At 35.1% G+C, this 14,378-nt stretch overlaps 1 protein-coding gene across 12 annotated transcripts in view; it reads left to right on the forward strand.

Annotated features, from left to right (window-relative positions):
• Window positions 1–1,495: 1,495 nt before the first annotated feature.
• The window catches only part of SCN3A (sodium voltage-gated channel alpha subunit 3), a 101,825-nt gene continuing 88,942 nt past the window's right edge, over window positions 1,496–14,378 (forward strand). For all 12 annotated transcript variants that reach the window (XM_044666548.1, XM_044666545.1, XM_044666552.1 and 9 more), the window contains exons 1-3: window positions 1,496–1,762; window positions 6,264–6,382; window positions 11,735–11,824. In XM_044666548.1, the coding sequence (XP_044522483.1) occupies window positions 1,496–1,762; window positions 6,264–6,382; window positions 11,735–11,824 (476 nt within the window). The remainder of the gene's footprint in view (window positions 1,763–6,263; window positions 6,383–11,734; window positions 11,825–14,378) is intronic.

The following is a 14,378-nucleotide window of genomic DNA, read 5'->3' on the forward strand; positions in this document are numbered from 1 at the left end:
GAAATTAGACAAAGACATATTTCAAATTTACTATAGTTAATAAATTACAACAAATACATGTTCATTTGTAAAATGCATAATAAACATATACATGTGGATAATATAAATGAATATTAGGTCCTCATATCATGGTATCAAGCAAAACAATTTTTACAAGTCTTGGGTTTCTTCAAGGAGAAGAATAAACAGGCATTTCCCAAAATGTCTAGTCATTTTAATTGTTTCTGACACTACATGACCCCATTTGGGTTTTTTTTTGGTTTGGGCTGTAGTGGTTTGCCATTTCCTTCTCCAGCTCATTTTACATATGAGGAAACTGAGGCAGACAGGGATTAAGTGACTGGTTCAGGGTCACACAGGTAGTAAGTGTTTGAGGTCAGATTTGAACTTGGGAAGCTGAGTCTTCCTGACTTCAGACCTGTCAATCTATCTACTGTACTATCTAGCTACCCTCAGGTTTCTTAATGCTATATTAATGGACCCAGCATGGGTAAAATTGAGCCCTATATCACTGCACTGAATTCTGGAAGTCAAAAGAACTTGCTATGGGGTGATTCAATTATAAAAGCAAATGGGATTTAAAGAAAAAAAACTGAAATAATTTATGGCAACTTCAAAATGAACATCAAAAAGATACAAAAATCAAAACAAACACCTATTCACCAGCTGGCTACTGAATTTAAAAGAATTTTCTCAGACTGTCACATTGTGTGCATCCCATTTAGTTTCTCTGTATTAGCAATCATTTAGTTGTTGCAGCGAAATTAGTCTTTTCTTTTGAAGAGTCTGGTCATTCACTTTTATACACTGACTGTTTTTTGGCCTTGAATGTACAAAGGTCCAATCTACTGGTCTGAGCAGCTGCTGTGTCTTCTTGTTTGTCCAGTTTAGGTTAATAATTAACGTAAGGAGGGCCAGTCCAACAAAGAGAAGTGCAAGGTGTGGATGAGCCAGACTGCTGATTAGGTCATCCCAGTGCCAAAAACACACCCACCACATGTGGTAAGTAAAAAAAAAAAAAAAAAAAAAAACATTTAAAACACACATCCACAAATACCTTTTCCACAATGCTAGTGGGGCAGTGGATAGAAAGGAAAAATATCAGGTGGACAAAAATCAAGAACTAGCTCTATTTGTAAGCCTTATGAGAACATATCCTTTACCAGAAGTAAATAACCATATTTCTGTTTTTCTTGGCTCAAAAGCCAAGAACAGATGTCTTATGAAGTTGGTTTATAGAGAATCAGATTGAACAGTAATAATGTTTACAAGTAAAAATTGTGGCACAGCACTAAATGCTCTACTTAATGTTTATAGAGACTATTTTCTTATTTACTGGCAAAACCAGATGAAGCATTAAATACCATCTTGGTTGATTTTTTTCACTCTCTTTTTCATTACTTTCCTCCTAACTAGTATCAATTTTTCCCCTTTTATCCTCATAGGAGATTCTTATGCGAGAGGCTAAACGAAATTAAATTTGCAGGATGAAAAGATGGCACAGGCACTGCTGGTACCCCCAGGACCTGACAGCTTCCGATATTTTACTAGAGAATCTCTCGCTACTATCGAAAAACGCTCTGCAGAAGAGAAAGCTAAGAAGGCCAAAAGAGAACTCAAAGAGGATGATGATGAAAACAAGCCAAAGCCAAATAGTGACTTGGAAGCAGGAAAATCTCTCCCATTTATTTATGGAGACATTCCTCCTGGAATGGTGTCAGAACCCTTGGAGGACCTTGACCCATACTATATCAACAAAAAAGTGAGTCCTAAGGAAGGTTATCCTTACTAATCCTTGTAGTGCATACAGACTATAGCATTCCCTTGTATGGATTATTACATATAATGTATTACACAATGCATTGTTATATTCATGCATTTCTTAGATTTGCAAATAAACCATGAGCATTTTTCTTATGTCACAGGCTAACATGTAAACGATAGAATATTCCTTAGATTTTGGAAGCATAGTATGACCAAAATAATAATTGTATAAAATACATTATGACAGTTAATGATTTTGTTACAATAAGAGCTATAGGCAAGTGTAAAGTTCCCCCCTCAAAAATGCACTGATATAATCTACATCTATATATGAAGTCATAGTAAATTAAATAAATGGTTAAGTCATCAATGAAAAAAGCAAAATGCATTTTGTTTAATTGATATACTTAGTAACTCTGAGATTATTTTTTTCTTTATTTTACTTTAATAACAAATTTCCACATGAGTTTTCCAAAGTTATGTGATTCATGTTGTCTCCATCCCTTCTTCTTCCCCACTCCCAGAGTTGACAAGCATTTCAATCTGGGTTATGCATGTATTCTCAAGCAAAACATATTTCCATATTATTCACTTTTGCAAGTGAATAATCTCATAAAACCAAAACCCTAAATCATATACCCAAATAAACAAGTGATAAATCATGTGTTATCATCTGCAATCTGAAATTCTTAAGTGATTTATGGGCAAAAAGTTAAATATTGCCAACTCTAAATATTTCAATATATAAATTAGTGTTAGCCATTTGTCCAGAAATATATGCTTCTTATTTCAGATTTTGAGTCTTCTTAATGATTTCTTTGCAAGAGAAAACTATTTACCAATATATTGGAAAGTCCACAAATTTATATCTTTCTATATGAAGATGGGATGAATTTGGACTTAATTTTTCTCAAAGGTTTTTTTTTTCAATTTAGGATACATATTAATGAAAGCAATTGTCCTAAGCTAGCATATGATTATCTCTAATATCACTTTAAAGGAAAATGTGAAGAGAACATGAGCTAGAAACATTTTTCCTAAGAACTCTAAGCTGTGTTTAAGCAACAATTATTTCTGTATTTACACAATGACAAAGCAACCACATGAGATAAAGGCAAAAGAACAATTACAGTGTAGAGTATAAAGTTTGACCCTTGATTGCCTATAAAATAATGACACTTTTTATAAAAGATGAATTTTTTTAATAAAAAAAAATGAAAACTTTTTTATAAAAGATGAATTCACTATACACACATAAATAATTTAACCTTATAAGATTGGTTTACAGATGACTATATGGATATACATTGATTTACAGATGAGTGTATGGATATACATATAGATTATGATAGTGTTGAGACACATCTCATTAGTGCATTCAATATGCTCTAATCCTGTGATAGCGAACCTATGGAACATGTGCCAAAGATGGCACACAGAGACCTTTCTGTGGGCACATGCCACCCATCAGAGTTAGTTACTAGAAAGGCAGAGGGACTCTGTGGAGCTGCTCCCTTCCCCCTCTCCACTGCTTTTCCCAGTCCCTCCACCTAGTAGCCTAATCGAAGCGCTTATTCCCTCTCCTGAGTAGAACACCCAGACCATTTCCCTCCCTTTATTCCTCCCCTCTTTTGGGGTAGGTGGCAAGCTGGGGATGGGGTTTGCGGGGAAGCTGGAGAGGGGGCCCGGCATACAATCTTGAAAGAGTTCTAAAAGGTTTGCCATCACTGCTCTAGTCCTATGATTGGAGTGCTGGTACCTTGAAATGTGAGTAAACAGTAAAGAAACTGGTCTAAATTGGTTCAATATGGCCTGAAGTCACTTTACAATGTTTCAGTCTTGTTCAAGCCAGTTTTATCCAGGGTGCCTCCAGTCATTGATACAACACACTAGGATGTTAGCATACTTTAGTCATCTGATTAGAGCTCTGAGGGGGGAAAAATCCTTCAAAAGTCTCCATTCAGAAAGGACTTCAAGGTCCATTCCTTTTACTCAACTCTATCAATGCCCAAAGAAAACTCATCAACAGTTTCAAGTTATCCTTGGAAGCTATGACTGACTTTCCCCAAATGTTAAGTTGCTATTCCCCTTATTTAGCTTCACTTAATTTCTTTTTTCTAGTTTACAGTAAAGCTTCCAAACATTTTCATTCTATTTCTTCAGAATTTAGAAGACTGATACTCATGGCATTGGGGAAAGGGGGTGCAAAAGAGAGAGTTACCAAGGAGCAGTAAGAAGTCACATGGCTTGTCCATGCTCACATAGCTAGTATATGTGTCAGATGAGGATTTACACAAGGTTAGCACTCTTATCTACTATACCAATCTCTCATTCTCTCCACTATGTCCCAGTAATAAGGTATATCTTCCAGATTTCATTAAAACTTGGGTAGTCACTCTCTCTATCTTCTTCCTTTCTTGTCAGCTAATATCTATTATTAAGACTTAGGATAAAGCCTCCAAAAACTATGGAAATTATCTGAAATTATTTTTTTAAGATGTAACAACCTTCTATTTCTTTTCCTAGACCCAGGAGTTGTTTGGTTTATTAATTTAAAGTCTTGGGTTCATAAGGTTTGGTAAATGGACCTTGTAAAATTCAGCAAAAGTGTCCCTGGAACATCAAATCTGATTTCACTGGTGGGTCAACAGATATAGAAAAATAAAAAGAAGAATAGTGATCGTAGAGTGAGATGGGGTATTACAGTCTTTCCTTACAGTTTTTCTATCCTTTTGTTGGATGGGGGGGTTGTTATAGGGTGTATTGGTTGTCATTGTCTAAATTATTTTCTGATGTGGCAAATGGCAAATTATTTAGAAGGCTAAATTATTTCTTAGTAGCCATCCATATTCTCATTTTAAATTTGATTAACAGTGAATTTTACATTCAAATATTTTAATTAAAAACCAGAAAAGTTACTTAGATCTGTGACTGATAATGCTAAGTTGTTAAGATTTTGAATTATGAGAAATCATTTAGCAGATTCTCAATTACAGTTTCTCTGCTACCTTAATAAAGTTAATAGATGCCTCTTGGATAATGTCTTTGCTTTGGAGATTTGGAGTTTATTTATCCTTGTTATATAATCGTTCAAATTTGCCAAGTGAAATTCATAGAAAACACTTAATAAGGCATTTTTCTAAAAAGAATGGTCTTTAAACACAAAGAACACAAAGGAAAGACTTTTTCTCTAAGCCCATTGAATTTACAATGTAAATTTGTTGTTGTTGTTTAGTCATGTCTGACTCCTCATAACCCCATTTGGGGTTGGCTTGGCAAAGAACCTGGAGTGGTTTTCCATTTCCTTCATTTTTACATATGAGGAAACTGAAGCAAGGGTTAAGTGACTTGCCTAGGATCACACTAGTGTCTAGGCCAGATTTGAACTTAAGAACATGATTCCAAGCCTAGTGCTCTGTCATACTGTGCCACCTAGCTGGCCAGAATGTAAATATTTCTATTTTAATAGTGCTTGTTGCCAAGAAAACAAATATATGTAATTGGAGCACTAAGAATTTTTGGCTAAAAGGCAGAAATATATTCTTGACTCTTCCTAAAAAAGTTAAGCAGATGAATCTATAAGTAGATTCTAATCTATCAGATCAAAATAGATGTGAAATAATGAAATACTGAAAAACTGCAAGTTGAAAATATATGCATTGGCTTATATGTATGTATATGCATATGTATGGATACATAGAGAGTGATGGGAAAGAGGACAAGAGAGCACACTATACTAAGTACTGTGGTTGAAAAGGAAACAATTTCACTTTCTCTGCCTTGAAGGATATTAAAATTGAGGAAGTCAAAAATGTACTTTTGAAATTATTTAAGAAAAATTGTAAAATTCCATATCAACAAATGTAAGATAACTTTATGATGATCTAATCCTGAAAAGACACATTCAGTAATCGGATTAAGGTGGATTTACTCTGGAAAAGTTTTCTGAAGGAAAAGTCTTTGAATGGGCAGCATTCAGTATATTCCCTTGCAAGTAGATGCTAAACTAATATCTGCTTGATTGGATGAGATTACTGGCAGGTGAGTTTTGAACCAGTTCTTCAAGGAGATGATCAAATAGTATTAGACAGCCTGCTGAAGAATGTTCTTGATGGATGATATTTGCAAGTATGTTGTAGGAAGCCACTATGAAAATGAGCATCACACCTAAGGTAATTGAGAGGTGCCTGGTGGGTGTGAGCAGAACATAACATAACAAATGAGAAACTTCTAAGAAGAGCAGCAATAAAAGATTCCATAAGGAAAGCAAATGATAGAAAAAGAATGAGAACTGGTTCTAAGTTGAAAGCAAGGGTGAAATACTGATAGAGAAAATCTAAGATAGGATAATTTATTACATTGTTAAGTTGTAGTTTCATGCTGCTGTGAAAATTCAAATTAGCTAATATAAATTGTCTATAAAATTTGCTTATAATATATATATGCCTGTACTAATTGTTTATTATTATAATTTTAATATTTTCTTTTTTCTTTTTCAGACTTTTATAGTATTGAATAAAGGAAAGGCAATCTTTCGATTCAGTGCCACATCTGCCTTGTATATTTTAACTCCTCTCAACCCTGTTAGAAAAATTGCTATTAAGATTTTGGTACATTCATATCCTTTTGGAATGTTTTTTTTTTAATTTATATTTCTAAAAACCTGACTTTTTAAAAGATAAAAAAACATTTCTACATTAACTATGTAAAGAATGTCTTTGAAGTCAATGTTGGTTTATTAATTTAATTTGTTCTTGACTCTGATTTTCGGCTATTAATACATAGAGACATTGACTGCTGAGGCAATTAATGAACAATTTTTTCAGATACCATTTTCTCAGCTATTCAGGTAAATAGTGTTATTTCTCATTTTTCCTCATCCCACACATCCAATCAGTTGCCAAGTCTTATCCCATATACCTCCACAACATATCTAGCATCCCTCCCTTTCTCTCTACCCACTTGCCTATAACCTTAGTTTAGACAGTATTTGTGGTTGTTCGGTCATTTCAGCCATATCTGATTCTTCATGACTCCCCACCCCATCCCCATTTGGGGTTTTCTTGGCAAAGATACTAGAGTGGTTTTCCATTTCTTTCTCTGGCTCATTTAATAGATGAGAAACTGAGGTGAAGAGGATTAAGAGATTTACCTATGGTCACATAGGTAGTTAAATGTTTAAGGGTGAATTTGAACGTAGGAAGTTGAGTCTTACCTGAGTCCAAGACTTGACACTCTATCCACTGTACCACCTAGCTACCATCTGCAATTAGACTCTATTTGGTCTCCTTATCTCAAGGCTACCCCCTCTGATATTCATCTACACACTGCCAAAATGATTTTTCTTTAAGCATAGAGATGACCATATCAGTTTTTATCTAAAGTCTTGACTTTTTACTAGTAAATGGTGATTCCACAAAAGACTAACATAGAGCGACTAAAGAATAAAGCCATTTACTTAAGCAGATAGTAACAAAAATCAGAGAAGTTATAGAGATTAGAATGTATGAGACAAACTCACCCTCAGATCACTCAAGGGAGAGAAGCCTTGATCATGTGGAGAAATTCCCCTAATAAGAAGGCAACCAGAAATCAGGGACATGATAAAGGTTTAGCTTTTCCTACTGTGTTAATGAATTTCTTCTTTAGGAGTAGCTGGAATTACATGAATCCCTTATAAGGGTAGGAAGGAAGAAGAATTTTCTGCTTTCAATCTCTTAGACCAAATTTGTGCCTCACACAGGTCTGCAGCACTGAGTCATCCATCTTGCCACCAACATAGAGTTTTCACAGGTTTGAAGCCAAGTTTATATCTATATGTTTACAGATTGTCTCTGCTTATCGAATGCAAGTTCCTTGAAGGCAAGAATTACATTTTTTTATTTTGTATCTCTAGCACCAATCCCAATACCCAGAATATAAGTAATCTAAAATATTTTTAAATGGTTAATTTTGGAGTTAAAAAAAAAGACTTTAAGGGGGAAGCTAAGTAGCTCAGTGGATAAAGAGCCAGATCAAAAGATGAGAGGTCCTGGATTCAAGTCTGCCCACAGTCACTTCCTAGCTATGTGACCCTGGGTAAGTCAGTTAACCTCCATTGCCTAGCTCTTATTACTTTTTTGCCTTAGAACCAATACATAGTTTTGGACAGAAGGTAAGAGTTGGAAAAAAAAGGCTTTTTGATCCTGGGTTATAGGAGTTAAAAACATTACATGAGAACAATATGTTATTCTAATTATACCATCTATTACCTACAGTAAGACCCTTACTGAAGTATTACTAACAGAACAATCAGTCAATTAGTCAACATGCATTTATTAAGTACTTGGTATTTGCCAGGCACTGGGCTAAACACCAAAGATTCAGAGGAAGTCAGAAACTACACTTGCCCCTAGGAGGTACAGATTCTAATGGGAGAGACATGTAAAGAACTTGTGACATACAAGACAGGCACAGAATAGAGAAGGAAAACTCAGAAGAAAAGGCATTGGGCAGGCAGGAGAACCAGTTTAGACCTCCTGCAGAAGGTAAAATTTGAGCTCAGTCTTGAAGGAAACCAGAGAAACTAAGAGATGAAGGAGTGGAACCAGAGCATTCCAGGCATGGGGAATGGCCAAGGCAATGGAAAAGAGATGAGAGGTGGCAGGCTGTAAAAGAGAAATAATAAGTGGCCAATATAGCAAAAGCATTGAGTGAGTGGAGAAGAGCAAAGTATAAGAAAAAAAATATTGGAAAGGCATTTAGGGCAAATATGTGAAAAGCCAAAGAATTTTACATTTTACCTTATAGATAATAAGGACTCACTGGACCTCACTGAATTGGCAGGGGAGAGAGAAGGGGCACAGTCAGACACTGGCAGTTGAGTAGAGGATGGACTTCAGTGGAAAGACTTGAGGAAGAGAGGTCAACCAGAAAGCTGTCGAAATTGCCCAGGCAAGAGGTGATAAAGGCCTGAACTAGGCCGATAGCTCTAAAATTGGAAAGAAGGAAATGTGTATGAAAGATGTTATGCAGGAAAAACAAGATTTAACAACTGATTCAGTATGTGATATAAGGGAATAATGAAGGTCCCAGAATTATGGCTCCAGTATATAAGGTACCTTAGAAGAAGGCATGGTTTGGGAAGGGAAGAAGATAATGAATTCTGTCTTGGACATATTGCATTTGAGATGTTGACGGCAATCCATTTGGAGATGTCCAAAAGGCAGCTACTGATGAGAACTCTAGTTCAGGATAGAGATTAGGGCTGGATATACAGCTCTGCCTATCATGTACCTAGACGTAACTAAACCCAGGGGAACTGGTGGATTCACCAAGTGATCTCATGAACACAGCCTTTGGTACTACTTTGACTATTGTGAAAACATTTCAAAATTCAATAATTGTCACATGTGGATTCAGCACTAAGCTTTGTTTCTTTGGGAGATGGTACCAAACATCCTTTCTGGAAAAGATCTTATATTTTAGGTGGAGATAAGAAGAGATGCAATAGCCTGGAACAACCAGAGACAAGAAATGCTTTTGCAAGTGTAGGGTCATATGGTAAAATTAATTCATATAAATGTATAAGTTGCTCTCAACTCTTCAGAGTTAATTAGAGTTAGTATGAAAAATGTGAAGTTACAAACTACAGCATTCAGGATTAACACTGAGAGGGAGTTTCAAGAGAAAGGCACTTAGTCAAGGAGCCTTCAGAATAGAGAGTAACCAAATCTATCTCTGAGGTAGTGGAAATGAATCTGATTACCTTTAGAAGTCTTTTATGGGGTAACTGAAGGATCAGAAATTATTTAAATTTCAGCATAAAGGACTTAGGCTAAAGCTAAGAAAGTATGAGACTGAAGTCTTCTCTGAAAGATTCCTTTAAAAAAAAACCTTACCTTCTGTCCTAGAATCATTGTGTATTGGTTCCAAGGCAAAAGGGTAGTAAGGGCTAAGCAAAGGTAGTTAAATGACTTGCCCAGGATCACAGAGCTAGGAAATATATGAAGTCACATTTGAACCCAGGACCTCCCTTCTCTAGGTCTGGTTCTCTATCCACTGAGCAACTTAGCTGCTCCCCTCTGCAATCTTTTAAAGAAGTGTAGGTGTCAATCTGGGCATGTAGGTAGATGCAGAAGATAGAATATAGGCCCTGGAGGCAGAGAGTCATCTTCTTGGGTTCAAATCTGGCCTCAGACACTTACTAGCTATATGATCCCAGGCAAATTGCTTAATCCTGTTTGCCTCAGTTTCCTCATTTATAAAATATGGTGGAGAAGGAAATGGCAAATCACTCTGTCATCTTTGCCAAGAAAACCCCAAATAGGAACATGACATGTAGGATAGGACTGAACACCACCAACAACAGGTGCTAATCTGCTGACGTAGTTTGTATAATCTGTTTTGGAAGAAGGAAGGTCATGATTACTTTGAACTTTAGGCAAGGGACTTAAAAACTCTCTTAAAATAATGACCAGAATAATGGAAAATGCCAAATTTATGATGAATCTTTTTTCCCATTTGACTCCATATTTCATCTTGTCCAATATGTCCATTTGCCATTACTTTTTTAAAACTCTTACCTTTCATCATAGAATCAATACTAAGTATCAGCTCCAAGGCAGAAAAGTGCTAATGGCTGGGAAATTGGAGTTAAATGACTTGCCCAGGGTCACAGATCTAGGAAGTACCTTAGGCCAGATTTTAACCCAGGATTTGCCATCTCTAGGCGTGGCTTTCTATCCACTGAACCACCTAGATGTCCTCACTTACCATTGTGGAGGCCTAGACAGATGAACAAATTTGTCCAAAATCACATTTTTATGTCCAAACAAACTCACCACTCTTCCTCTACTCTCCTACCTTTTAGGGAGATAGAATAACACAATAACCCTTTGCACAGATAAGATACTATGAAAAGTAATCAGAGATTGGTTCTGGCTTCTGATACTCCTATTTTTCAGCTGGTAAATAACTAATTGCATTGTGCAGAGCTGCAATAGCATTTATTTATGACATACTCTTTATTTAATTCTTAGTTGCAGAGAATAAATCAATGTATTTATTATCTGAACACTCTCAACTTTCTATATTGCAATCATTAATCTTTGTATGGAAATAGAGAATTAAATTATGCCCACAGTTCAGCCTACATATTTAAACAGTATTTTATACTTACTAAAAAGGTCTCTTCCTCTGATAGAGCCACAGTTCACTTGAAAGGAGAATTCCAATTAAATTTTAAAGGAGGTATATATAATCCATTGGTTATGGAGCAAAATGGGACTTTAGTCATTTTTCAGTTATGTCCAACTCTTCATGTCCCCATTTGGAGTTTTCTTGGCAAAGATGCTGGAGTGATTTGCCATTTCTTTTCCCTGTTCTTTTTTTACAGACGAAGAACTGAGGCAAACAAGAGTAAGTTACTTGTCAATGCTTACACAGCTAGTAAGCATCTGAGGGGTTGCATCTGAACTCAAGAAGGAAGAATCAGGAATCTTCCTGATTCTAGGCACACCACTCTAACCACTGCATATCTAAAATAATAATAAAAAGATAAAAGCATTTCAGTTATGTCCAAGTCTTTGTGACCCCATTTGAGGTTTTGTTAGCAAAATTACTGGAGTGGTTTGTCATTTCCTTTTCCAGTTCATTGTTACAGATGAAGAACCAAGACAAACAGGATTAAGTGACTTGCCCAAAGTCACAGAGATAGTAAGTATCTGAAGGGCTGGATTTGAACTCATGAAGATGGCTTTCTATTGTGCCACCTAGCTGCCCCAGGTAAAATGAGGTTACCTTCCAGGAATTTGTTCTGGCAATTATTTTTTAATTAACATTAAAATGAGAAAAGCATATATTTCTTTGGACAGTAAAAAAAATTGATATTTTATATATAGGCAATCTCTCAGTTTCCACAGAGTTATCACTATCTCACTATCCTTATCTTATTAAGTCTACTCATATCTTTTCCTTAACTATAATCTACTTTATTCAGCATGCTCATTATGTGCACTATTCTGACCAACTGTGTATTTATGACCATGAGTAACCCTCCGGAATGGACAAAGAATGTAGAGTAAGTGGAAATGATTCTTGGTATATGAGATTGACTTAAAAATGCTCTTAGATATGACTCTTTGCCTCTGGCCTTACTGATGATTCCACTCTCTGAGACTAGGTTGAATATCTTTCCTCATAATTCCTTTTCTACAAAGGGCTATTCCATATGTATATAAAGATGAGGAGGTCATTATATGAGGTAAGTGGGTTTTCCCCCCCTCAGGATATTCACTGAATTTTTGTGCTGAATCAACACGTGGTATGCTAAAAAATTAATGTAAATGTAAAGAGTATGTTTTTAGTGCAAGAATATATTTGATCATTTTAAGTAAAGCAAAGACTACAGCTTCCTGCATGTTAATGATTAAAAAGTATTTTTCCTAATGGAAGTTCCTATTAATGTTATTATATCATAAAAGGGAATGTAAAAGAAAAAGAAAGCCTTTCCAAGTATCACAATGTCTCCTTTCAAGTTGTTTTTATTGAGTTTTATTAGTCATTGATTAAATCACTATACCTAGAATTTATAAAGTATTTTAAGGTTTGCAAAGTACTTTCCAACATCCCTGGGAGCCCCACTTCTAAATAAAGAAATGGAGATAGACAGAGTTTAAATGATTTAGTCAGGGTCACAAAGTTAGGCTATTCTTGAACTCTGGTGTTTCTGACTTGAAGTCCAGGACTCTATCCACTGTGTTTATCTACCTATGTAATCCTATTTAAGAATAATATCCTTGGTTCTTGTTTATAGTTCCTTGTGCCATTAGATGGAAAAAGAGCAATTGAACTCTTGACATGTGATATTTGTGTTTGTGTATATGATGTTGAGTCACAAACCTTATTTTTTAGTTTTACCTGAATATCAAACAAGCATTAGGCCAGATGGTCTAATCTCCAAGAAAATATTGTAAACTAGAACTTTTATTCATACTAAACACATTTACTTTAAGTTCACTTAGCAGTAAAGCCCAATATCCATTGTAAGATTAGTGTCAAAGAGAGAACAGGGGCTAATTGAAAGGTGATGATATGCTGTGTGTAGATATAATGTAGAGATTCATGAAACAGCATCATGTAGTCTAGAATGTGGGGCTTATTAGACATAAAACAAATAGTTTGATATAATGTGGAAAAGATCACCAATAGAACCACTCAGAGGAAGAAGTTGCGATAAAGAGGGTAAGAAGTAGTACTAGATTTTAAAAATAGTGTCTGGTTCCTTTGACTGGGTAACATATTGGCATTACAAGGTACTTAACTTTTGTTTTCACAAAGATGAGGCAAGTTTACCTAGATGTAAAAGCCAGATCAACTTAAGAAATTTTGCTGCCAACTCACCAATAATTAAAAGTGTCCAACAACTCATGCTTTTATGTTTTTTCTGGACTGATATCAGGACATCAAAATTCTCAGTTTTGACCTATACATTTCTAGTCATAACTTCTGCTTATTAGTCTACATGGCAATACCCAGAGTATAATTCTTTTTAAATAATTCCCTACTTTAACAGGCTCAATGCACCATCCATTCCATTTACAGCATAATTGGAAAAGAATGTGTGTTTTCCATATGGTATCTTTCCATTGAAAAATTCAAATTATTTGTCATGTAGTGCATAAGATATAAGCATGTAAGAAGTTACTATTACTTAAAGTGACTCATAACACAATATAAACTCAGAAAATAGATAAAAATGTGATTTTGGTCATTTTTTCCATTATGAAGTGATCTTAGCTTCTCAAAATAATACAATTTTCAGTCATTCAACAAACACTGATGAAGTATCTATTGAGTGAGGTTGCTGTCCCAGCTAATAGAAAAACAAAAATAAAATAAGAAAATCTTTGCTCTCAAATAACTTGAAATCTGATAAAGTAGAATCCCTGGACACAAATTAATATAATATAAATAGGATAGATTGACTGCAAAAGCAATATGAAAACAAAGAACAATGCGGGAAACAGAAATCACTTCAAGTAGGGAAATCAGGAAAATGCCTAAATTGGGCATTAAAAGGAAGGAAATAAACAAGTGGAGATGGAAAACAGTAGAGGAGGAAAATGCCTCTAGACATAGAAGACTGTGTGATGAATAGCATGTTGACTGGAATGGTGAAAATTGGGAGAATTCATTTTGATTAAAGTATAGACTATATGAATGAGAATGTATCAGATAAGGCTGAATAAGTAAGCTAGGACTAGATTGTAGATGACTAAGTAGCAGATAGTCTGATGAAAAGATCAATGCATTTGGAATCAGAAGACCTGGGTTCAAATCTCTTCATTGTCATTTATTTTCTGTGTGATCTTGGACAATTCTTTAAACTTTTCTGTTCTTCCTTATTTGTAAAATAAGATTTGACTAAATGAGCTCCTAGGTTCCTTCTAGCTCTAAATCTATGGTCCTATGATTTTGTAAATGTATAACTTGCTCATATATATTTAATGGAAGCCACTAAAACTCTGCAAGTTTATTTGAAGTAAGAGTATTTAAGCGGTTGTTTATAGATCATTCAAACTATTTAACAGAAGAGGGTCTGTGGGTAGAAACAATGTCAAAAATCAATTATT

The sequence above is a fragment of the Gracilinanus agilis genome, chromosome 3, assembly GCF_016433145.1.
Source record: "Gracilinanus agilis isolate LMUSP501 chromosome 3, AgileGrace, whole genome shotgun sequence".
NCBI classification, from domain to species: domain Eukaryota; kingdom Metazoa; phylum Chordata; class Mammalia; order Didelphimorphia; family Didelphidae; genus Gracilinanus; species Gracilinanus agilis.